This window comes from Eubalaena glacialis, chromosome 6 (assembly GCF_028564815.1).
Source record: "Eubalaena glacialis isolate mEubGla1 chromosome 6, mEubGla1.1.hap2.+ XY, whole genome shotgun sequence".
NCBI classification, from domain to species: domain Eukaryota; kingdom Metazoa; phylum Chordata; class Mammalia; order Artiodactyla; family Balaenidae; genus Eubalaena; species Eubalaena glacialis.
In genome coordinates, this window is record NC_083721.1 from 69,398,666 (window position 1) to 69,425,034 (window position 26,369).

The window sequence follows — 26,369 nt, forward strand, 5'->3', positions numbered from 1 at the left end:
GCCCCTCCCGAATGACTTCCCCATCTCTCTCTGCCTGCTGCAACTATTCCCATTTCTCAGACACCACATCGCTCATAGTGTCTTTACTAGCCTCTGAAGGCACTTCCTCTGGACTCCTTTGGTGATCCCATACCATTTATGTATTGCTCTTTGACAGCTCTCTTTTGTCCTAGAGTGTTATTTAAATAAGTATCTAATAACACTCTCTTTTGGGGTGGTATTTCAATCTCTGAAAACTTAATCATCTTAGTTGTCCCCCATTGTGCCAAGCCCGGTGGCTCAAATACAGTAATCCTTGATGAATGCTTTTTCTTACAATTTGAAACAAATTGTTGGTTTTGTCTTTAAGACCGATGTGGTTGTCAACTCCATTTCGTCGGATCTTGAGCTCGATAGAGGGCCCCTTTCCAAGGCCCTCTTGCAAAAAGCGGGACAGAAGCTCCAGGAGGAGCTGAAGACGGCTGGACAAGGGGTGGCTGTTGAGGTGGGCACAGTTATCCAAACCAGTGGTTGCAATCTGCACTGCCACCGTGTGCTTCACGTGGTGGCTCCGGACTGGACAAATGACAACACATCTTCACGCAAGGTGGGACCTGGTTTTAAATTCTCCAGGAAATTAAGTAGCCCTTTGGACTCTCCTTTCAGTGGAATGTAGATTGAACCCTGGCTGTGTCTGTTCTGTAATAACAGCACATTCTCATAGCCATTTCTTTCAGCTGTAGCTGACTTCTCCCGAGGACCAGTTAATAATAGAAATTGATTACAGTTCTCAACCATTGTTGGGACTCAGGGAAGAATTACTGAAGATAGCACTCTTTAGTGAGGAAGGAAAGGTGAGGGCAGAAGAGTGGAAGAGACTGAAGGAACAGAACAGTAGCTGCTTTGCTTCTTTCCTTCATTGCTGAGTGAGTTTGAATCTTTTTGGAGGGTCTCACACATTCTTCTTTCCTTTTCCGTGTTTACTCCTCTGTTTTCCTTTCCCCTTCTGACTGCCCTTAACCTGCCTTTTGTTGAAAGCAAAAAGGAGTAGACAGAGATCACAGAGTTGCTAAATTCTTGTTCTTTTTGTTCAAACTCCAATTTCCAGGAAAAATGTATAAGAATGTGCTTTGTGCTTTTCAGATCATGGAAAACATAATCAGAGAATGTTTGGAAATCACTGAGAGTTTGTCCTTAAACTCAATTGCATTTCCAGCAATAGGAACAGGAAATCTGGGGTTTCCTAAAAACATTTTTGCTGAATTAATCACCTCAGAAGTGTTCAAATTCAGTAGCAAGAATCAACCCACAACTTTACAAGAGGTTTGCTTTCTGTTGCACCCAAGTGATCATGGAAATATTCAGGTACAGTCTTACTCATTACTCGTTATTTTGGCAACTGAGCCCTAACATGTTCAAGTGTCTTCTTGGTCTGATAGGTTGTTTCTTTCATGTATCTTCATACAGGAAAGTAAAAGAGTAGTGTGGACTAGTTGCAGCATGGCAAATTTCAAGCACATTTATGGATATAGAAAAAAATTTGACTTCTTATTAAGAAAAATTTGAAACATATGCAAAAGTAAACAAAATAGTATAATGAAATCCCTTGTACCCATTGTTCGTCTTCATAGTTATCAACCTATGGCCAGTATGTTTCATCTCTATCTCCATTTATTTCCCTTCCTCCCATATTGTTTTTGAAGCAGATCCCATATATACCTTTTACCCATAAACAATTTAGTATTTGTTTTAGACATTAGGATTCTTTTTCAAAAGTAATCTAAGTACAATACTATTTCACACCTAAAAGAAATTGGCAATCATTCCTTTATTTCATCAATTATCATGTCAATGTTCACATTTCCAACTGTTTCATAAATATTTTATTTTGTTTTTATAGCTTATTGGTTTGAATCAGAATCCAAATGAGGCCCAAATATTGCAATGGAGTTGACATATCCCTTACGGCTCTTCTAATCTATAGAATTTCCTTCCATATGAACATAGAAATTTTAATACATAATATAAAAGCACAGTTGTGGTCCTACAAATAGGAGAATGTCAGAATAAGATACAACTGAAGGCTCAGCACATCCCCATAGGAGTAAGACGGTTGGGACCAGAAATACCAGAACCATCTTTGGTCATAGAGTCCATCAACCAGCTCACATTTGCTGAACACCAGCTGTGAGTAAGCCTCTGGACTCAGCATTATGGGGGAACAAGAGGCATTTAATAAGAGGCCATTATTCCTGCCCTGCAAGTCCTTAGAGTCCAGGAGAGTAGATGATATTAATTGTTTGAAAAGTTCCATGATAATGCAAGAATTAAACAGATTAAGGCTAGCAACCCAAGAGATGTCCATAGATCATTGGACTAACTGAATTTTTAGGTCATACTTAATTTTTTTTTTGGATCTAGACACTACCTTTAAATACTTTGGAAGCAAACAAATCTAAATTCTAATCAGACAGCTAAACCACCCGGGCAAAATATGTGGTCCATTTAGTTGGCCTGCATAACTACAGTCATTTCTAGTCAATAAATGCTTTGTGAACAACCTCCCTATGACTTGCATTGTACAAAGTGATGTGGATTACAGAATGGGTATGTTGCATGTACTCTCCCTATAAATCATAATTACTTTGGGAGCTAAGATTTATACGCATAAAATGAACTAGAGACATGAAGTGCTGAGAGTTTTTGAATGAATGGCTGAATTCATTGTAGGGAAGTGAGTCCTGTGACATGGATCTGAACCCTCGAATCTCACTCTTTCTGTGCAACCTCAGCCTTTGTTATCTTTCCTAAAGATTCAAATTCTGCAAGTATTTTGTAAAGGGATTAGTCTATACAGACACCTTTATTGCCATTGGAAATAGTATTGATTCTCCATACATGGCTGTAACAATTTTTCTCTTAAGACTTTTAAAGACAGTTAAGCTTTGGTCATATTTTCACAAAAATCAGCAAAACTTATTGAAATATTTATAGGTGGAGACTAACAGAGGTTGCACACAGCAGCCTATGGTCGGAACATAGCCTTTAGATGTGCTTTATTTGGGCTATTTTTAAAAAATTTGAATCAGTTGCTGGCATTTAAGAACCAAACCTGTCACATAAAACTCCAGATGTCCACTGTAACCTAAAAATTCAAAAGTTCTGGCACCTTGGACATGGATTTCTGCCTGAACAGTTCACTGTGGCCGAATGGCAGCTGCTCTCTAGTTCTCCAGAGTCAAACCAGTCCACCTTTACACCTGTAGCTCACGTGCCTGGTGCCTGGAGAACCCTGGCTCTGTAGTCTCTCCTGGTCCTTCTCCCATTATTGTATCAGCCTTTTAGCCAAGATGTTACTTGTTTTTTTTCCAACAAAATTTCCTGTTGCTTGTTTACAAGGAGGAAGAAAGTGATGATTTTGGGGTGTCACTAACCAGGCAAAGAAATGGAATTCCAGCCTCTTGCTCCAAAAGCACTACTCCCCTAGCTGTTTCTCTCCTGGTACAAATAAGAAGTTAAAAACTGAAGTGTCTGGGTCCTTGTGATTGTCTTTCTTTTAACACTGTAGTTTTAACAACAACAAAGTATTTGTTTTACTGATTATGAAAGTAATACATGTTCATTGTAGAAACTTTGAACAATAAAAAATGCATAAATTCTTTTAGTTGTATTTCATCTTAGTCTTCTTTTATATATGTGGACTTTTAAACGTGGTATTATATAATGTAATTTAGTATCATTCTTTTTTCATTTAATAGTATGAAATAAGCATTTCCCTAGTCCATTAACTATTCTTTGAAAACATAATTTTTAATGGCTGATAAATACTCCAACATATGGACATACTAAAATTTATTTAACCATTTTCCTGTTGGATTTTTAAACTGTTTAATTTTTTCTCAATTACAAATAGCATTGTAGTTATATTTTTGTTCACATCTTTGATAATTTTCATAGTTTGTATTTACAGAAATAGAATTTATGAATTTTTCATAACTTAAAAATCCATAATGAAAATAAATGATACTCTGAGAATTGTTCTCTCCTAAATATTTGTGCATGTAGGATCAAAAGGTCTGATGAGTCAAATTCATTCATCTACAGAGAATTGTAGTGATTAAAACTGTCTTTGTATTTCTAGGCATTCTCAGATGAATTTGCCAGAAGGGCTAATGGAAATTTCATCAGTGACAAAATTCCCAAGGCTGAAGATACACAAGGTTCAATAAAGCTTTTAAATAGAGAAATTATTTTTAGTTGCTAAATAAGTGTTCAGTGTTAAGTGAAAAATGATAGGATAATTTTTATGAAAAAAACAATTTGTGATAAAGAAGATAATAAATTATACTCTATACACCTGAGCATGCAAGACACTGGCCATGTTTATGTGATCTGGGGTGAAAGAGTAGGCAGGCCAGATTATATAATCTGTACAATGGGTTTTTAAGTGGTGATGAGGCTACTATTTTCTAAGGATGATATGATTTCTGAAGTGTTTTCAGAAATAGACACATTTAAAGAGATGATACCAACCAAATGCTTCTCCTCTGTCAAAGTTACTGTTGTATATTTGAGTTTATCCTATTTGGAGTTTGCTGAAGCTTCTTAAATCTGAATATGTATGTCTTCCATCAGATCTGGGGATTTTTCAGTCATTTCTTCAGATATATTTTTCTGCACTGGTCTCTCTCTCCTCTCCTTCTGGTGCTCCAATAACATGAATGGTAAGCCTTCTGATAATGTCTCTGAGGGTCTGTTCTTTTTTTTTTTTTTTTCAGTCTTTTTTCTCTCTGTTCTTCAGATTGGATAATATTTATTAATCTACCTCCAAATTCACTGATTCTTTTCTCTGTCTACTATACTATTGAGCCTATCCAGTGAATTTTTGATTTCAAATATTGTATTTTTAAGTTCTAAAATGTCCATTTGATTCTTATTTTATAGTTTATATTTCTCTGCAGAGACCCCTATTTTTCCATTCATTCCAAATCATTTCCATGCATTCAAGTGTGCTTACTTCGACCTTAGGGAGCGTAGTTATAGTAGATGCTTTGAAGTCTTTGTCTGATCATTCCAACATCTGAACCATCTTGGAATTAGCATCTATATTGAGTGTCTTTATCCTTGAGAATTGGTCACATTTTCCTGGTTCTTTGTATGACAAGCAATTTTGGATTATAGAATGGGCATTTTAAACATTGTGTTGTAAGACTTGGGTCCTGTTAAAGTCCTCTGGAAAATGGTGATTTGTTTGTTTGTTTGAGCAGGTAGCCAGTCAGTTAACGTCATTCTACAAGTTCTGCCTCACTTCCTGTGTGGGCAGTGGTTCCAAGGTCAATTCCATTCTCAAGGCCTTTGCTGTGCAGCTTGGGTCTGCCCCACGTACACAGCTCTGGGGTGAGCTCAGGGTTGACTCCAGTCATACACAGAACAGGGGGTCACCACTCCAGCGTTCCCCTTACATTCTCTGACTTTCAGGAGCCCATTTTCCAGGTCTTCTGGCCAGAAGGACAAGGTTCTCTCAGAGGTGAAGCTGCCTGTTCTGTTGCCTCATTATTCTGCGTGATCAGGGGTGCCCTTGGGCAAAGCAGAGGGGGTGGAGGGTGGGGGGAGGGAACCACATAAACAAAAACACAGGGATTTCCCATACACCACATATACACTTTTCAGACCACAAGGCCCTTTTTCCTGATTCTTCTGGACAGAAATACAGAATGTCTCTCAGAGTGTTAGCTCCCTGCGGTGCCGCTGTGGAGTTCTGCAACCGGGGCACCTTGGTACAGGGCCTGGATTTAAAAAGGAAAAATATGGAAAATTATGAGGCTTCTCTGCCATACTCTTCAGCTCACAGGGACCCATATTCTCAATCCTCTGGCCACAAAGACAGAGATTCTCTGAGAGTTTTGCTGCCTGTTCTCATCGTGTAGTTCTGTAACTAGGGCCATGCTTGGGTCAAAGCTGGGAGAGAAAAGAGGAAAAATTTCAAAACAAAACAAAATGGGAAGCAGCACAGGCTGCTTCTTCAAGTTTTGACTCCCTTCCCCAGTCTGCCTGCTGTTGTGCACGTCTCAGTTCTCAGAGTGGCTTTTTGTATTTGTCCCATGTTGTTACTTGTAGTCAGTGGGAAAGAAAGGCTCAAGTGGGCTAATTCACCTCAGCCAGCAGCAGAAGGCCATGTTTGATATGTATTATATTTTATAATCCTTTTCCAGAAACAGACCATCAGGGGCTCAAGGCCAGGGCCAGGTTAAATGCCAGAAATCACAGAGAGAGAGACAGAGAGAGAGAGAGAGAGAGAGAGAGAGAGAGAGAGAGAGAGAGAGAGAGAGATGAGAGGGGCACAGGTGAGAACCATGAGACCTAAGTCATTCTTGCTGTTGTCGACTTGTTACTGAGTCTATTTTTTTTTTCTTGGCAGGTTTATATGGGACTGTTTCTAACCCTGATTCAGGAGTGCATGAAATGAAGATTGGGCCCATCATTTTCCAGGTAGCCTCTGGAGATATCACCAAAGAAGAGGCAGATGTGATTGTAAATTCAACATCAAAGGCATTTAATCTCAAAGCAGGTACTTGACTTATAGAATTTTGACTAGTGTAATAGTCACAGTAGAGCCTGTGAAGGAGAGTTCCTATAGCCAAACTGGTTTCTACAACTTTGGCTCATTGATATTAATTAGTAATTTAAAAATTATTTTGACATTGTTTCTCATAATTGGGAACAGCTCTTTTATGAGTTTTTCTTCTTTGTTATCAGAAATACCCAAGTTATAGGATTCCTTTGAGGATGGGGAAAGCATTTAGATAATTAGGCAGTCATTCTGATCCAAATGTCCTGTAATTTTTTTTATTCATGTGTGTAAACATCTTTTCTCATGCAGGGGTCTCCAAAGCAATTTTAGAACATGCTGGGAAAAGTGTGGAAATGGAATGTTCTCATCAAGGTAAGGCACAATGCTATCTTTTTGGTTCTAAGTTTTAAGTAGAAGACTGAATATGGGAGGCTGTGGAGGATGAGGAAAGTCCTGGGATTGGGGAGACAACGTATGGATCTTAAAATCATACCTTTTACTAAAGAATCCCAGTTGTAGAGAATTAGAAGTGAAAAGTAATCTCACAGTTAAAAAGAGAAGCAAGAAACATTCATCAAAGGTAGTATTTCAGGAGTTTCTTATTCACATAAAATGCTTTATCTGCCAATTCAGACATTTTGTTTTTTAAACAATCAAAGACTGGGTTCAAAGACTAAATAGACATTTCACCAAAGAAGACATGCAGATGGCCAAGAGGCACATGAAAAGATGCTCAACATCACTAATTATTAGAGAAATGCAAATCAAAACTACAATGAGGTATCACCTCACACCGGTCAGAATGGCCATCATCCCCAAATCTACAAACAATAAATGCTGGAGAGAATGTGGAGAAAAGGGAACCCTCTTGCACTGTTGGTGGGAATGTAAATTGATACAGCCACTATGGAGAACAGTATGGAGGTTCCTTAAAAAACTAAAAATAGTGGGGCTTCCCTGGTGGCACAGTGGTTAGGAGTCTGCCTGCCAATGCAGGGGACACGGGTTCGAGCCCTGGTCTGGGAAGATCCCATATGCCGTGGAGCAACTAAGCCCGTGAGCCACAACTACGGAGCCTGCGCGTCTGGAGCCTGTGCTCCGCAATGGGAGAGGCCGCGATAGTGAGAGGCCCGCGCACAGCGATGAAGAGTGGCCCCCACTCGCCGCAACTGGAGAAAGCCCTCGCACAGAAACGAAGACCCAACACAGCCAAAAGTAGATAAATAAATAAATAAATTTATTTAAAAAAAAAAAACAAAAAAAAAAACTAAAAATAGAACTACATACAACCCAGCAATCCCACCACTGGGCATAGACCCTGAGAAAAGCATAATTAAAAAAGAGACATGTACCACAATGTTCATTGCAGCACTATTTACAATAGCCAGGATGTGGAAGCAACTAAATGTCCATTGATAGATGAATGGATAAAGAAGATGTGGCACATACCTACAATGGAATATTACTCAGCCATAAAAAGAAACGTAATTGAGTTATTTGTAGTGAGGTGGGTGGACCTAGAGTCTGTCATACAGAGTGAAGTAAGTCAGAAAGAGAAAAACAAATACCATATGCTAATGCATATATATGGAATCTAAAAAGAAAAAAAAAAGGTACTGATGAACCTAGTGGCAGGGCAGGAATGAAGACGCAGACATAGAGAATGGACTTGAGGACATGGGGAGGGGGAGAGGGAAGCTGGGGTGAAGTAGCATCGACATATATACACTACCAAATGTAAAATAGATAGCTAGTGGGAAGCAGCAGCATAGCACAGGGAGATCAGCTCGGTGCTTTGTGACCACCTAGAGGGGTAGGATAGGGAGGGTGGGAGGGAGGCTCAAGAGGGAGGGGATATGGGGATATATGTATGTATATGGCTGATTCACTTTGTTGTACAACAGAAACTAACACAGCATTGTGAAGCAATTATAGTCCAATAAAGATGTATTAAAAGGAGTGGGTTCAGCATCTAATTTTGCATCTTCTTGTCTTGTGTTTCCCAGCTCAAGGGGGCCACAGAGATTATATAATTACCAAAGGTGGATTATTGAAGTGCAAGAATATTATTCACGTCATTGGTGGAAATGATGTCAAGAGATCGGTTTCCTGTGTTTTGCAAGAGTGTGAAAAGCAGAATTACTCGTCCGTTTGCCTCCCAGCCATCGGGACAGGTTTGTAGCCTTTGGCTGTCAAGGCTAAATCCCAAGGTGACCAGTCTCCCTTGGATTGGTGCTGATGGCTAATGTACTTACTGCTGAGTCTACATCAGGGCAGCTTCCTCAAGCCAGGGCAGCCTCCGAGGGAAGGAGCAAAGTCTTTGGGTAGTTTAAGTAAAAAAGGGAAAAATGAAGAAAACTGAAGAGAGTATTGGGATAGTAGACATGTGCTTTCTAATGTGGAAGGGAAGGGAGAGGAAGGGAGGGGAAAGGAAAGAAAGTCCATCTCTCATTGCTTTCATCAGCTCCTTTCTCTTTTCCATCCTCTACACATCCCCCATTATTTAGTCTTTGACTTCCCCTCCATCCCCTCTCCATGGAAACATCAGTGCACGGACTTCCGCCTCCCCATGGCCGACTCTCAGACAGCATGGCTGTCCGTCTTCTCTTGCCTCCTCGACAGTGGGCTGGCCATGGGGCATCGTGACCTCTCAGTCGCCAGAATCCAGTGGGTTCTCATGAGTCAGAAACTCTCCACCTTCCTTCTTTCAGCCTGCCTGCCTCTTTGAAGTTTCTTGTTTTCCTTAAACTACATAATGATTGTATGAGTCTTCATTTATAAGGATGGTGCTTTGGGCTTATCATTTGTAAGGTGGTGCTCCTTGAGCTCTTTCCCCAGCAATCTGAGTCATGTGCATTAATCAGGGATTCCTGCTCGGTCTCCTTTAAGAGAGCTGCTCAGGGGAGGCAAATACTCTCAGGCTTGAAGTGGAATGGAGCTGACTGGTCCCAGAAAGAGAAGGCTCAGCACTGGATTAATCATTCCATTGCTCAGGAATCTAAGTTTGAGTGTCTCACACTGGCATTCTAGGCCCTCCAAAAGTTTAGCCTTAATAAACCTAACCGTCCTTGTCACTTTCTGGGCCTTCTTCTAATTCTCTTTCCCATACTTTGATTTCTCTTATTTTTCATTCCTCTTAATGTTCCCACATAGAATGTTACGTCTCCTTAGTTCTCTGTTTCTGAAAGTATAACTTATGTTCCCTTTATGCTTTCATTCCCCTTGTAGTATCATTCAATCCTAGCAGATTAGCCAATGTATTATCTGTCTGTCTATCATCTATGTATCATCTATCTATCTATTTATCATCTATCATTTTCTATGGACACCCACTAATGATTCCCCAGTCTCTATCTCCATCTGCTTTTTCCTCTGAGCTCTTGTCTTGTGTTTCCATCTTAACTTTATTTGTGCCAAGAAAGCAGGCAGCCTAAGGGTGGCACAGACCTTCCCAAGGGAGTCCCTGGGTGGAGTCAAAGAAGAAATAAGGAAATGAGGCAGTTTTAGTTTTGTATAATTATTTCTGGGTTACTGCAAACCTGTTGTTTTTTCCACTGACCTGGTTGCATTGCTGGTCTGCACAAATAAATCAAAGTTAGCAAATTCTCCTTCCTCATCTTCTTTACCTGTCTCTATCACCACCTGAGCAGGCCCTTAGACTAACAGATGGGGAGCTTTTTCCCTTAGTGGTGATTATGAGTTGAATTGAGACTGTGATTGAGACAGTTGCTGGCAGTAAAGGGAGCCCTCTCCCTGTTCCTCACAGGCTTGAGGGGAGAGAATGGGTACTCACTGGTACCTGCAAGTACCTCAAGCTCAAAGCAAACTCCAAACTCCAGTTCATTGTCTTCTCCCCCACACCTGCCCTTCCTCTTATATCCCTGAGCATGTTAAAAACATCACTTTCTATCTAGAATCCTTGACTCTACCTTCTTCATGACTCCTATGTGTATTAGTTTATTAATTAGTTTGATTAAATATTTACTGAGTGTCTGCTATGTGCCGGGCACTGAGCTGCGGCAGTGGGGATAGAAAGATGACTAAGAAAAGGGTCCAGTCCACAAGGGGCACCTCGCCTTCTGTGAGACACAGACATGTCAACAAACAACTGCAGTGCAACGGGACTTATGAAATACACGTGAAGGTTGTGGGTGGCAAAAGACGGGGAACAAAGGGGCAAGTATAAAGCCAGTTGGCCACTTGGTCCTGCTGACTTTACTTTCTAAATATCTCCTCAATCCCTACACCCAGCTCTTCATTCTGGCCTCCTCTCTTTGTTCAGCTCTTGTCTTTTGCCTAAACCTTTATTTAAATTCTCCTGTTTAGACCTGGCTCCCTGCTCCAGTGCCTCCTCCACCTACCCCCCTACCTCCCCCGTTTATCTTTCTCAAAAACAAACCTGTTCCCCTGAACACACCAGGTTCAACATATCACACTTTTTACACAGTTCTGTCTGGCGTAGCCTTTCCCTCAGGTTTCCATACTTCACCTGTTGAACACCTGTTCATCCCCACATATCACATCCTCTGTGTCCCAAGTGCTTAGATTATTGAGAGTGAATGAATATATCTGAACATTCCCATTTAAATTCTTCCGAATAGCATGGAATAACTACAGCATTGCAATGGAGAATTTCCCTCTTTCCCTGATCATCTAATAAAAAAAAAACCTGCACAAACCCTCTAGGTTAGTTTTATATGGGGATTGTCTACATTCCTACAGTTGTCTCCATAGCCAAGTCAAAGAGGTCTGCTCTCCTTTCTGCAGTAATAGCGGGCACTGTCAACAGGGATAACCCAAGTAGGCCCTTCGTCTATCACACCAAGTTGGCCAGAGGACTTTCACATTGCCCACTCCCCACCCCACAGTGTGACAGCTGCTATTCATATGGAACTGCTTCCATGGCTTTTCGTGAGCCTTTTCAAGGAACTTTTCATGATCTTACCTAGCCAGTAGGCTTGAGAAACAAGATATGGAGCATGCTTAAAATAGGAAAAGACCTTGCCCAGGTGGCAACCTTGAACCCTGAAAGTCAGCTAAAATCACAGTGACCGTGGGGCGAAAAACTTCTTGGGGGCTCATGGATAACTTGTATGCAAAGAATTATAGATTATAACAAATAGCTTATGGCTCTAGGTGTCTTACGAAATTAGCTCAGTTTAAATCAGGTCCCCAAAGACATCTGAGAGAATAAGGATATATACGTAATAGTTAAGAAATGACTGAACAAAAAATAATGCTGTTCTCTTTATTTTTTAAATTAATTTATTTATTTATAATTAGTTCTCTTTTATTTATTTACTTTTTGCCTGCGTTGGGTCGCCGTTGCTGTGTATGGGCTTTCTCTAGTTGCAGCGAGCAGGGGCTACTCTTCGTTGCGGTGCGTAGGCTTCTCTTTGCGGTGGCTTCTCTTGTTACAGAGCACGGGCTCTAGGGCACGGGCTTCAATAGTTGTGGCACGCGGGCTCTAGAGCACAGGCTCAGTAGTTGTGGCACATGGGCTTAGTTGCTTCGCAGCATGTGGGATCTTCCCGGACCAGGGCTCGAACCTGTGTCCCCTGCATTGGCAGGCGGATTCTTAACCAACTGTACAACCAGGGAAGACCTGTTCTCTTTAAAGAGCATGATATTTCAACATACATTAGCTTCTTTTGCTTTTGTGGATCTTTTGAGGACACCAGTGAGCCAAGAAAGGTTAACTGTGCTCTGTAACACAGAGGAACATAGTGAGCTGGGATCAGCTGAATAGAGCAAATAACAGATATCAGACACCAAGTTATGTTTCTGGGTCCTTTGTTCATTGTTGGGCTGTTCCTGACATCCTGGAACAAAAACTCCCCATTGCATCTAGGACTTCAAGGGTGTCTGCTGATGCATTTTAGAAAAGTCCATGGTGATGAAAGAGTTGGGGAGTGGGAATTTATTCTGAGAATTAGAATCCCTAATTTATTCCTCGGCCTTTTCCAGTTGGGTCTTCTTTTTCAAATCCAGTTGGATCTCTTTTTTTCCCAATCATTTTTATTATTTGCCTTTCTAGGAAGTGCCAAACAAGATCCAGATAAGGTTGCAGCAGCCATAATTGATGCCATTGAAGACTTTATTCAGAAAGGATTGGTCCAGTCTATGAAAAAAGTTAAAGTTGTTATCTTTCTGCCTCAAGTACTGGACGTGTTTTATGCCAACATGAAGAAAAGAGAAGGATCTCAGCCTTCTCCCCAGCAGCCTATGATGTCTAAAACTGCATGTGAGTTGTTCATTTTTATGAAATACATGTTCCTAATATTGATGTCACATGAGAAATAGCTATTCTTTTTTCTGGTAGTTTATTAGCTTTTTTCCAGCTTTATGGAGATATAGTTGACATACATCACTGTATAAGTTTGAGGTATACAGCATAATGGTTTGACTTACATATATTGTGAAATGAATACCGCAATAAGCTTAGTTAGCATCCATCATCTCACATAGATACAATAACAAGAGAAAGTAAAAAAAGAAAAGAAGAATATTTTTCCTTGTGACAAGAACTCTCTTAACAACTTTCATATCTATCATATAGTAGTGTTAACTACAGTCACTAAAGAATGTTTCTGGACCCAGTTCCATTGTGTGTATGGAGGCTTCCCTGTACCTACAAGCAATTCTCAGATGCCAGCAGGGTGTCTGAGGATTCAACTCAATTCTGACCATCTACCCAGAGATGGAATCAGATTCCACAGGTAAAGGGCTCAGTGCCACAAGACTGCCCTCCGCTTCAGATACCAATCACAAGCCAAATACTGTATATATGAGAAAAATATTTGGTCATTCTGACCAAATATATTTTTTCTTATAAATCACAGTATTACAGTCATCATTCTGTACGTTACATCCCTAGTACTTATTTATGTTGTAATTGGAAGTTTGTATCTTTTGACCGCCTTTCTCCAATCTCCTCCCACCCTCACCCCGCAACCTCCTAGTAACCATAAATCTGATCTCTTTTTCTATGAGTTTTTTTTTTTTTCAGATTCTGCATATCAGTGAGGTCATACAGTATTTGTCTTTCTCTGTCTGACTTGAAATAGCTAATCTTTAATGAACTATCACAGAGAAATTAAGAAAACAATCCCATTTATAATTGCATCAAAAAGAATAAAATACCCAGGAATAAATTTAACCAAGGAGGTGAAAGACCTGTATCATGAAAATATACAACATTGATGAAAGAAACTGAAGAAGATACAAATAAATGGAAAGATAGTTCATGCTCATGGATTGGAAGGATTAATATTGTTAAAATATCCATAATACTTAAAGCAATCTACAGATTCAATGCAATCCCTATCAAAATTCCCGTGGCACTTCTCACTGAAGTAGAACAAACAGACTTGAAACCATAAAACTCCTACAAGAAAACATATGGGTAAGCTCCTCAACACTGGTCTTAGCAATGATTTTTTAGATTTGACACTAAAATTACAAAAGCAAAATGAATAAGCGGGACTACATCAAACTGAAAAGCTTCTGCACAGCAAAGGAAGTCATAAACAAAATGAAAAGAGAACCCACTGAATGGGAGAAAATATTTGCAAATCGTATATCTGATAAGGGGTTAAATCCAAAATATATAAAGAACTCATACAACAATAGAAAAAACCCCAAACAATTTGATTTTAAAATAGAGTATCTGAGTAGTCATTTTTCCAAAAAAGATATGCAACTGGCCAATAGGTACATGAAAAGGTGCTCAACATCATTAATCATCAGGGAAATGGAAATCAAAATCATAATGAGTGATCACCTCACATGATAGAACAGCTATTATCAAGAAGACAAGGGAGGGACTTCCCTGGTGGCACAGTGGTTAAGACTCCGTGCTCCCAATGCAGGGGGCCCAGGTTCGATCCCTGGTCAGGGAACTAGATCCCACATGCATGCCGCAACTAAGAGCTCACATGCCACAACTAAGAGCAGGTGAGCTGCAACTAAGGAGCCCGCCTGCTGCAACTAAGACCCAGTGCAACCAAACAAACAAATAAATAAATAAATAAAATATATATTAAAAAAAAAAAGACAAGGGACTTCCCTGGTGGTCCAGTGGTTAAGACTCCATGCTTCCACTGCACGGTGCATGGGTTTGAGCCCTGGTCAGGGAACTAAGATCCCACATGCCACGTGTCACAGCAAAAAAAAAAAAAAAAAAAAAAAGTATTAAAGACTCAAATGTTAAGACCTGACCATAAAACTCCTAGAAGAAAACATAGGGGAAAATAAATGATTAAAAAAAAAAAAAAAAAAGACAAGAAATAACAAGTGTTGGTGAGGATGTGGAGAAAAGGGAACCCTCATGCGCTGTTGGTGGGAATGTAAATTGGTGCAGCTACTGTGGAAAACAGCATGGAGGTTCCTCAAAAGTCTAGAAGTAGAACTACCATAGGATCCAGCAATTCCACTTCTGGGTATTTATCTGAAGGAAATGAAATCACTCTCTGGAATCCATGTTCACTGCAGCAGCATTTTCAATAGCCACAACATGGAAACATTGAAAGATGAATTATAAAGAAGATGTGGTGTACATGGAATATTACTCAGGCATAAAAAAGAAGGAAATCCTGCTACATGCAACAACACGTGTGGACCTTGAGGGCATTATGCTCAATGAAATAAGACAGAGAAAGACAAATACTGTATGATAGCACTTATACAGAAGACAGATTGGTGATTGCCGGTGGGTGCAGGGAGGGGGGTGGGAGTTGGGTGAAATGGGTGAAGTTGGTCAAAAGGGTAAAAGCATCCAGTTATAAGATAAACAAGTCCTAGGGTTGTAATGTACAGCATGGTGACAAAGAAAGAAAGAAAGAGAGAGAGGAAGAGAGGAAGGAGGGAGGGAGGGAGGAGGGAGGGAAGAGGGAGGGAGGAAGGAAGAAGGAAAGAAAGAAAGAGAGAAAGAGCTAATCTTCCTTTCTTTTCTTTTTTAGCATTCTTGGGCTTCTCAAGTAAATCTCCCCCAAAACAGACTCCTTTGGTTTTAGAAAAGAAAACAGAATCAGCAGTTTTTCAGGTGTGTGGTGAAAATGTAGAAAGTGTAGAAAACGTCTTCTTCTGGATACAGGATCTCATTCAAAAGGAACAGTGTCCCTACACCAGTGAAGATGAATGTATCAAAAACTTTGATGTAAAGGAATATCGGGAATTGAATGAGCTTCAGAAGAAGTTAAATATTTCCATTTCCTTGGACCGTGAAAGACCTTTGATTGAGGTTTCTGGAATTACCAAAGATGTGATACAGGTTAGAAATGCAATTGAGGACATGATCAAGAGAGTTAGATTGTCCAAAGAACAGGAATACCTGGCAGATCGTACCAGTGATTTTGTGGAATGGCAATATAAGGACGATAACAAGTTTCATAATTTTGACAAAATTACCAATATGCAACTGGAGGATGCAAAGAAACAAAAGAGAAAGACAATTGTTGTTAAAATTAATCATCAGAGCTACACAGTGGACTTGGAAACATACCTTGCTACAGATGCAAAGGGAAAGAGTTTACCTGTTGGGCGCCATACAAAATCTGAAGGTGAATCAAACTATCATGCTTGTTGTCCATTACTTTATGCCTGTGATGTGTGTTGTACATACATCAAAATGTTGTTCAAGTAGATAAAATCCAAGTACCCTTATAGAAGAAAATAGAAAACTTGGTCTCAGCTGAAGGAGCTTACACTTTGGCCATGAAAATACAGCACGGGTGCACCCAACAGCTGATCATTATTATCTTAATGGTAACGATAGTCAAATGTTGCATTTGTTCTCATCTCTACAGTTTACAAGCTTCCCGGAGCCAGTTTTGCTGGGGAGGTAATGGCTGCTTCTGTCAGGAAAGGGAAAGCCATGGGCTGTAAAGTAGCCCAAGGCTTTCTAGAACAAAAGACTGAAGACAGCCTAGTCAGAGAGTGGGCACTCTGTGTCTGTGACTGATGACCCAGAGTGGATGGGGAGCCTGAAGGACCTTCTCCCAGAAGTCACTAGCTCCTCTGCCCTGAGGATAAGATTCTTTGACACACACACATCAGGAAGCAGTCTTCAAGATTCCTGAGAAGGGAATGCTTGTCTTGTGTAGTCAGCTGTTCCTGCCTTTGACACATAAATCCCCCACTGAAAACTACTAAATTGGCTTTCAGTACATTGAGAGATCAATGTGAACGAATTCCTCAGACTCTGAGCAACCCTGGGGAAATGACAAGTTAAATACAGTATTCTGTTTAGCAGACGGGGAGACAGAGCTGCCACCACAACCTGCCATGTAGCAAAATCTCCCACCCACCCAACTCTTAAGGGTGCTGTGAAGAATAATGAAAGAATAGATGTGGAGGGCCTGGTGGTTGTGGTGAGTTCTGGCAAAAAGCCATGCACTTGTAAGCAAAACATTAATGACTATATATTGAAAACACTGTAGGAAAATCATTTATATTATATGTAAAATTATTAAATTATGACAGATTAGAGACTGAACAGAATATGCAGCTGAGTTATATTACACCAACAGTTCTCAAATCTGAGCATGATCAAACTTGTTAAGATGCAGGTACCCAGGTTCCACCCTCAGAGATTTTGATTCGGTAGATCTGTGAGGTTTTTTTAAGCAAGCGTTATAGTTGGTTCTGAGGTGGGTTATCTGTGGTCCACATTTTGAAAACATTCTTCTAGAAAGATAAGGGGCTTCTTGAACACCTTGAATTAGGAGATTGTAAAACAAGAGCACACATGATACTCAGTTTTTCGAAGCATACCAGGAATGTGGACTATGCGGATGAGCCTTCCTAGGTGCGAGGGAGTTTTCAAATGTCTACTTTGCAGTTGAGATCCCCTTATACTGGAGTGATATGAAGCAGCAGAAAGTCTGTGTGGTTGAGCTACAGCCTGATAATTCAGAATACAAAACTGTGGCAAGCAAGTTTAATGAGACCTGTGCAGACTTCATCATAGAGAAGGTAAGCCTTCCGCTGACGTGGAGTTTCTACACGGTGGAAATAGAGGTATCATCGTCCTGGATAAATACATTTTCATTCACTTCCTATCACATTTTTTACCCAGAATTAGAATATTTTATGGCAATTAGGTTTTAAATGCTAGATTCTACTCATGTCACTATGATTACTGAGACATTGAAATTCTTGTGTCAGTTATTACAATATAATATTAGATTGTAATATATTAGAATAATAAAGATATATATTTACTTTGTGAAGCAAGCTAATAATTCTTAGATATGGCTCCAAAGTTGGAGTTGATAACTAGCAAAGTTGGAGTTGATAACTAGCAAATCATATCAGGATTATGTGCTTCTGCCCCACTATTCACAGATCAACAGTCCTTGCTTCCTTGATAATCCAGCGGTCCTTTCCCTGTTCATTTCCCTTATTTTGGCATCTTCTGCTTTTAAACATTAGTTTAGAAAGTTTCCTTTTTGAAATTATTTTTCTCCCTTGACTTCTAGGACAGTATTATTTTGATGCTTTCTTCTCCTTCTTTAACTAATGTTCCTTTCATTTTCACTGGCATCTAAACCCAGTGGTTTAACCATGTAAATGGTTCCTCCTCTAAACCCCTAATCCTAGGTAACCCACAGGATTTATATTTTGGTATTCTGTCTCTGCAGTTCGCCAGGGAATGTTTTTACTTTTCTTGGCTGCAGCTATTATTTCAGTGTTGATAGCTCTCAAATCAACATCACCAACCTGGATCTTTGACTCAAGCTCTAGAACTTGAGTTCCCAAGTGGCCTAAAAATGTCTCCACTTGAATATATGTCTGCTAAATCAATTTCCCTAAAATCTAACTCATCTCATCATTTCCCCTTCCTTCCTGCTTTCTGTCCTTGGTTCCACCACTTTCTGAGTAAAGCTAGAGATCTTTGAGTACCTTCCCTTCATCTGTAATAACAAGTCTGCCAGTAAGGCCTGCATTGTCTTTCTTTGCAAATTTTCTCTTATTCTCTATTTGCACTGCCACCACTCTGTTTATTCATGTACTTAATAATACATATAATATTATTATTATTACATAATAATTCAAAAAAGATTTGAAGTGTCCTACAAAGATATACCTTCAGATAACATAAATATGGACAAAAAGAAAAGTAGGGCAGAGAAATTAAGATAATTACAGAGGTACTGTTAGTTCACAAAAATACATAACATGAAGTCCTAGATAGTTACTAGAGGAGGCCCTCAAATTTGTCCTTGATCTTCCTAGTAGACAAAGCAAAGAAGTAAACACTCAGCTATAAGATTCATAATGTCCATAAATCAAAGAGCAAAGCATTTGATCAGGAGACTCAACAGTTTTTCACAATACTGAGACTGACTCCTGAAAGAGTTCTCCTGTGAATAAGTACTAGAGAATATCTTCAAAATCATCCTCACAATAAATTCAATTTCAAATTTTATACCATTTTTTTTTCATCCCTCAATGTAGGAAGGAGAGGAATAGGTTAGAGAGATTAAGAGGTACAAACTTACAGTTGCACAGTAGCTGAGTCACAGGTATGAAATGTGCAGTGTGGGTAATATAGTCAATAATTATATCTTTGTATGGTGACTGATCATGGCTGAACTTATCTTGGTGATCATTTTGAAATATATGGGAGTATGGAATCGCTATGCTGTGTAACAGGAACTAGCATAGTGTTGTAGGTCAGTTATACTTCAAAAATAAAAAAACAAACTCATAGAAAAAGAGATCAGATTTGTGGTGACCAGAGACAGGGGGTATAGGGAGAGGGAACTGGATGAAAGGTAGGCAAAAGGTACAAACTTGCAGTTTAAGATGAGTACTGGGGATGTAATGTACAACATGATAAATATAATCAACAGTGCTTTCATACACTATATTATGTGTGAAAGTTGTTGGGAGAGTGGATCCTGGGAGTTCTCATCACAAGGAAGAAATTTTTTTTCTATTTCTTTAATTTTGTATCTATATGAGATGATGGATGTTCACTGGACTTATGATCTTTTCATGATATATGTAAGTCAAACCACTATGCTGTACATCTTAAACTTATACAGTGCTATATGAATGTAAACTATACCTTAATAAGACTGGAAGAATAAATAACCTTGCCAAATAGATAGATCCCTGTATGTTGAGCAAAACAATTATATGTGGTACCAAGAAAATGTAATTCAAGTACGCAGCTCTTTCATGGTCTGGTTCTGAGACAATAAGTTTCATTAAAGATACCAATTACAGTCCTCTGGGAGTGGCTGACTGGCACATTGTGATGAGATGCCAAGTCCAAATTGAGCAGGACCACCCAGTTGACCAGAAATGTCTGCAGTGGGCCCTGGAGTCTTACTGTGTGTTGGCAGACCTTCACCAGAGAAATGACTTCACTACCCTTTTGTAGTGGAACCCTTTTTTCAAATAAAATCTTATGTGAAATCCCAGTCTATGACACCAGTAAAAGCAGAGCTAGGTTGTACTTAAGGCACCTCTGTGGAGGTGTCTAGTAGTGCAAAAGCGCTAACATGAAAAATGGGTGGTCTGTCATCCTCCATGACTGTCATGTCTTGTGACTAAGATTTTTTAACACCCATGAACTTCCACCTAGATTCAACAATTTTGTAACATTTGCTTTTTTTCCCTCACTCTCTCTGTTTTTCCTGAAACAATTGAAAGTAAGTTGCAGATATCATGACACTCCTAAATATTATAGCATATGTATCCTAAGAATAAAAACATTCTCTTAAATAACACAAATATTATTATCCCTTATAATAATATCCAATAGAAGGTCAATATTCAAATCACCCCTGTTGCTCAAAACAGCTTTCTTATAACTTCCCCCCAACCCCTGCCCCCAATCTGGACTCACACATTGCATTTTGTCATTGTGTCTCCTTCATCTCTTCTGATATAGAACAGTACTCCTGCATTTTTAAACATTATTTTTCATGATATTGAAATTTTAGAAGAGTTTAAGCTAGTTGTGTTGTAGAATGTTCCACATTCTGGCTCTGCCTCGCCTAGATTTTTTAAGAATCCAAGCAGTTTTCTTATAGATTCTAGATTTGTCTGATTGCGCATGGTGTCATTTAATTTATTCCTCTATCCGCTTTATTTCTGGTAAACTTGGAGTTAGGTTGAAAGGCTTGGGTAAATTCAGATGAATATTTTTTGCAAGAATATATTTTGTAGGTGAGGCATCAAAGAAGCTTCTTTTTATTTATTTACTTTTATTTAACTATTGTTGATTTACAATACTGTGTTAGTTTCTGGTATACAGCAAAGTGACTCAGATGTGTGTGTGTGTATATATAATATGTATATAATTTTATATACATATTTACCCTTTCATCCCACTGCTTTTCAGTCCTTGTATTTCTGTGCCTCATCTGGGGTCATTTTCCTCTGGCTTTAGTATTTCTTCTAGTGCAGGTCTGGTAGTGATGAATTCTCTCAGTTTGTCTGAAAATTTATTTCACCCTCATTCTTTGAAGGATATTTTTGCTGGGTACAAAATTCTGAATTGGTAGTTATTTTCTTTAAGCACTTTGAAGAAGTTATTCTATTATCTTCTGACTTTGTTTTACTCTGCACTTCCCTTCTTTCCAGGAACTTGGCTAAAATCCTTGTTGCCTTCAAACAGACTTTTTTCCCACTAGCTCTTCTTGTAGTTGTTGGCAAGAAGTTTGGTCTGATACAAGTAGTCTATCATAGCCAGAAGCCTGCTGCTAAAATAAGCCTCCTAAGTAAAGCTTAGAATTTATCCTACTAGGAATACAGACTCAATTACTGTGTTCAAAATTACTTGAAATAATTTTCTTTGTGTGGTTATTAAATTTTAAAAGGGTTTGTGCTCACTTCAGCAGCATATATACTAAACAAGGGTGAGAAACAAGAATAAAAGGACTAAGAAATTAAGAATGGTTGCAAAACTCGGTATGAATAAAATTTTAAGGCTTTTAAAAATGAGTAAAATAAATAAGATTTAAAGTAAATAGAAATAAATTGGAAGTAGTTTGAAGATTAGAAACTTAGTTGTAGGTAAAAGGAAAAATAAAATTTAAGATTATAAATTGGATCAACAAACTACATGATAATGCTGAGACTTGGAACTAGAGGGCAAGCTATCTTTTTTTAAAATTAATTATTTTATTTATTTTTATTTTTGGCTGCATTGGGTCTTCGTTGCTGCACATGGGCTTTCTCTAGTTGTGGCGAGCGGGGGCTACTCTTTGTTGCGGTGCATGGGCTTCTCATTGTGGTGGCTTCTCCTGTTGCGGAGCATGGGCTCTAGGTGCCCAGGCTTCAGTAGTTGTGGCACAAGGGCTCAGTAGTTGTGGCTCGCGGGCTCTAGAGTGCAGGCTCAGTAGTTGTGGTGCATGCGGCATGTGGGATCTTCCCTGACCAGGGCTCGAACCCGCATCCCCTGAATTGGCAGGTGGATTCTTAACCACTGTGCCACCAGAGAAGCCCGCAAACTGTATCTTAAAAACGGGAAACCCAAAACTGAAAAAAAAAAAAAAAAAAAGAAGAAGAACCCAATAAAGGCAGGTAATAATAGTGTCAGACTCGAGAGTTCCCTGGACTGGAAGATTCTGACCACATGGAACCTTCACCTTGTGCCTGTCCATGGGGGTCCTTGCCTCCCTTACTCACCCTTCACTCTTTCCCAAGTCAACCTTATGAAACTGCCACCACCCTGTGATTAGGGGAGTGTAGAAACTGATCTGCAATCCAAGACCCAAGGAGTTTCTACCACAGCCCTGGAGGCCAAAGAGTATGGTCAAAGCATGGCCACTTTGGTCTATAACCAGATCCCCTCCCACCAGGATTCATGCCCCACTCTTCCAACTGGACCAGAGATTAATTTTCACTAATTAATTTCCTTCTTGCCTAGACACTAGTGCTTCTCCCACTATTAGAATACTCTCTCACGGGAGGAGAGAGACAAAGTGACATAGTGAGGTAGATGGCAACAGGAGCAGTTAGGAGTTGAAGAGGCTTTGGTTAGCCAAGTTCATATCATGAGGACTTAACATCCTAAACATTGTCTGCTCTCATGTGGTACATAAAAGATGTTTAAAATTAAATTAACATTCTTACCAAGGCCTGTTTCTGTGAAACTCTGGATCTAAAAAGACTTCTGAATGTAGAAAGCTGCCATCTGGCATTGAATTTGCTGTTTATTGTAATTTGTATATACTTATGAAAAATAATGGTCATGTTTCATCTGTTGTATCTTGCCAAGGGCTCTTGGCATTGACGGAAAATTTTTCCTTATTGATTTGCAGATTGAGAGGATCCAGAATCCAGAGCTCTGGAAACACTACCAGACAAAGAAAAACAACATGGATGCCAAAAATGGCCAATTAATAAATGAGAAGCTGCTCTTCCATGGGACAGATGCCGACTCAGTGACACTTGTCAACGGAAAAGGCTTTAACCGCAGTTATGCTGGAAAAAATGGTAAGGACGCAAGTAATCTGGCTGCTTCAAATGAGGTGTCAGCCATGAGAACCCAAGCTGGCTGGGGACAGTATGGATGGTGTTGTGTTCTCTCATTGTTGGGGGCCATGTTACAGCCAAAGTTTTAGGTTAGACTCACTATATTTCATCCCGAAGGGACTGACTGGCCCTCCAGGGTGGGAGAATGATTTTTAAGAATAAAAAACCAGGGACTTCCCTGGTGGCGCAGTGGTTAAGAATCCGCCTGCCAATGCAGGGGACACGGGTTCGAGCCCTGGTCCAGGAAGATCCCACATGCCGCATGCACCACAACTACTGAGCCTGCGCTCTAGAGCCCGCGAGCCACAACTACTGAGCCCTTGTGCCACAACTACTGAAGCCTGGGCACCTAGAGCCCATGCTCCGCAACAGGAGAAGCCACCACAATGAGAAGCCCATGCACCGCAACGAAGAGTAGCCCCCGCTCGCTGCAACTAGAGAAAGCCCGCGCGCAGCAACAAAGACCCAACATAACCAAAAAAAAAAAAAAAAAACACACACAAAAATTTAAAAGAAGCTTAAGAGAGAACTGAACATTATTTTAACATTATTTGACATATTGGGTCAACACGTCAAATTATAGACTAAATTGAAATCCTTAAAGATGTTTTTTCTCTTCACAGCTACGGTATTTGGAAAGGGAACCTATTTTGCTGTCAGTGCCCATTATTCTGCCAGTGATACATACTCCAGACCGGACATAAATGGGAAGAAACGTATGTATTATGTGCGAGTACTCACTGGATCCTACACAGTTGGAAACAGGTCATTAATTGTGCCTCCTCTAAAGGACCCCCAAAATCCTACTGACTCGTATGACACTGTCACAGATTGTGTGCAAAATCCAAATTTATTTGTGGTATTTTATGACTACCAGGCTTACCCAGAGTACCTCATTACTTTTAGATGTTAACATTTTGGTATCTTTTGCAGAAGATATTATTCATCTGTACATAGCTAACTGTAAAGCAAGCTGTAGTTTTTTTTTCTCTTAACAACTTTTTCTAAGATCAGAGGACCCTTGTCACTGAAATCAGACTTTCTCCAGCCTCTCTTTCAAAACTGGAATGAACCTATCTTGAGAGCAATAAATTCGAGAATTTAATTGGATAACTTAGAGTTACAACTGTGCGTCCTCAACCATGGATATCAAATCTGTAGACGTACAGGTGTTTATTTCCAGAGGGGAGAGTATAACATTAATCTGTTTTTTTAAATTGGGGTATAGTTGCTTTACAATGTTGTGTTCGTTTCTGCTGTACAACCAAGTGAATCAGTTATGTGTATACATATATCCCCCTCCCTCTTGGATCTCCCCCCCCCCCACCGCCATCCCACCCATCTAGGTCACCACAGAGCACTGAGCTGATCTCCCTGTGCTATACAGCAGGTTCCCACTAGCCATCTGTTTTACACTGGTAATGTATACATGTCAATCCCAATCTCCCAGTTCATCCCACCCCCACTTCCCCCTCCACGTCCACATGTCCGTTCTTTACGTCTTCATCTATATTCCTGCCCTGCAAATAGGTTCATCTGTACCATTTTTCTAGAGTCCACATACAAGAATAACATTAATCTTAAAGGCAGAGGACACAGTGATGCAATTTCAGCTGCCACTGAGAGACAGCTGGTATCATGTCAGGACTCCATACTGCTGTGGGGAGCACAGTATTACTAAGTGGGTGGGGCTGCTGTCTTCCCTGGGTGCAGGGATGGTGTCTAATCTTCTTTATCCCTGGGCTGAGGTCTGTGCCTGATGTACAGTAGGTGCTCCATAAGTGTTTCATAAACCAATTAAGAATGAAGAAGCCCTGTCAGACTCCTAACCAAAGTGGGAACCATCTCATCAACACCCTTGACTTATTGTCACTTTGCCTCAAATCGATGAGATTCCATGGCAGGGAGCTTTTTCACAAAGCAGCCTATGGACATGTGGGACAGCTCCGGTCAGGGCTCTGGGACTGCAGTGCAGCCATGTCCTGCACAGTCCAGGGGGCTGTGGTCTAGCTTGGGGACTAGGTGAGCTGTATCCCATGGAGCTGGGCAGTGCAGCAGCCCTGTTTCCAATTGGTACTTTCTAATGTTGAACCCAAATCTGCCTTTTTATAACTTTTATTCATGGTCTTAGTTCTGCCCAGTGGAAAAAAGGGATAATGCCTGCTGTATTTTCAGTATGAACCCCTTCTACTATGTTAAGATTAAATGAATCTAAGGGTATTAAATAGCACATTTTCCTTGGCAGCCTAGCTTTTGATGATTTTAAAGCCTTGTGCATAAATAAACCAAAGGAATTAAGCAGTCATATTACTAATTTGCTAACTCAGTAGCTATAGGATAGTAATGGAAAGTTTCTTTTTTAACTTCCTCAGGTAAATTTCAGATTCTAACACTGTTTATTGAGTGCCTAGATTAACCAGGTACTATAATAGGTGCTTTCACATAACAGTATTTATTTTCTTCCCCCAAACAGTCTTGTGAGGTAAGAATTATATCCCCATTTTAAAGCTGAGGAAACCGATGCTCAGAACACAAGAAGCTTCCTTGCCTTAAGTCACCTGGGTAACAGGCCTCAGAGCCAGCAACTGAATCTGGGTCTCTATGTCATCAAGCCCCTTGCTCTTCCCACTGTAGAACATGGCTTCTAGATTAATGTTACTGATTCAGGAATATCTCAGACAATCTGTGAATTATCCTCATATTTCCTTGGCCTTGTCCCTTCTGGCTTTGGTTTTCATTGTAGAGTCTCTTCATTTGAAGCTCTGTAGGCCAAGAGGCCAGAGCTATGCCCATGGGGAGCCAGGACAGATGGTGAACTTGGATGCTAGGGGTCACCAGGAGGATAAAGGCACTCTTTCTTGGCCCCAGGGAACAATGCCTGCACTTCAAGTAAAGGAGGTTGAGGGGGCCACAGTTGCTGCTTCATTAAACACAGACATCTTGAAATTTTTCTTGCTGTCGCTGTTTTTTAAGTGGATTGGCAAAGACTTCTTATTGCATAGGAGTAGCTTCCCAGCCACTGGCATCTGAACTTGGGCTTGACAATGAATGTAAGAAATAAAAAAGGAGAGACCCGCTCTCTAATTTGTTCTTGTTCTCCAGTGGTTTGGTTAACTTAGGCAAGGCTGAATATCAGGGTGTATTGCACCAAGTATGATGATTCAGTCCGTAAATGTTATAGTTACCCTCAATCTAAGGAAATATGTCATACAACACAGAGAACATGGCCAATATTTTATAATAACTATAAATGGAGTATAACCTTTAAAAATTGTGAATCACTGTACTGTACACATGCAACACATAATATTGTACATCAACT

General features: G+C 39.9%; 1 protein-coding gene across 2 annotated transcripts in view; it reads left to right on the top strand.

The window, feature by feature from the left end:
* The window catches only part of PARP14 (poly(ADP-ribose) polymerase family member 14), a 46,830-nt gene extending 20,461 nt beyond the window's left edge, over window positions 1-26,369 (top strand). For both annotated transcript variants that reach the window (XM_061194252.1, XM_061194253.1), the window contains 11 exons: window positions 350-586; window positions 1,123-1,344; window positions 4,121-4,199; window positions 6,398-6,547; window positions 6,860-6,922; window positions 8,557-8,724; window positions 12,588-12,794; window positions 15,511-16,110; window positions 17,391-17,524; window positions 22,834-23,008; window positions 23,671-26,369. In XM_061194252.1, coding sequence (XP_061050235.1) covers window positions 350-586; window positions 1,123-1,344; window positions 4,121-4,199; window positions 6,398-6,547; window positions 6,860-6,922; window positions 8,557-8,724; window positions 12,588-12,794; window positions 15,511-16,110; window positions 17,391-17,524; window positions 22,834-23,008; window positions 23,671-23,960 — 2,325 coding nt within the window. In that variant the 3' untranslated portion in view covers window positions 23,961-26,369. The remainder of the gene's footprint in view (window positions 1-349; window positions 587-1,122; window positions 1,345-4,120; window positions 4,200-6,397; window positions 6,548-6,859; window positions 6,923-8,556; window positions 8,725-12,587; window positions 12,795-15,510; window positions 16,111-17,390; window positions 17,525-22,833; window positions 23,009-23,670) is intronic.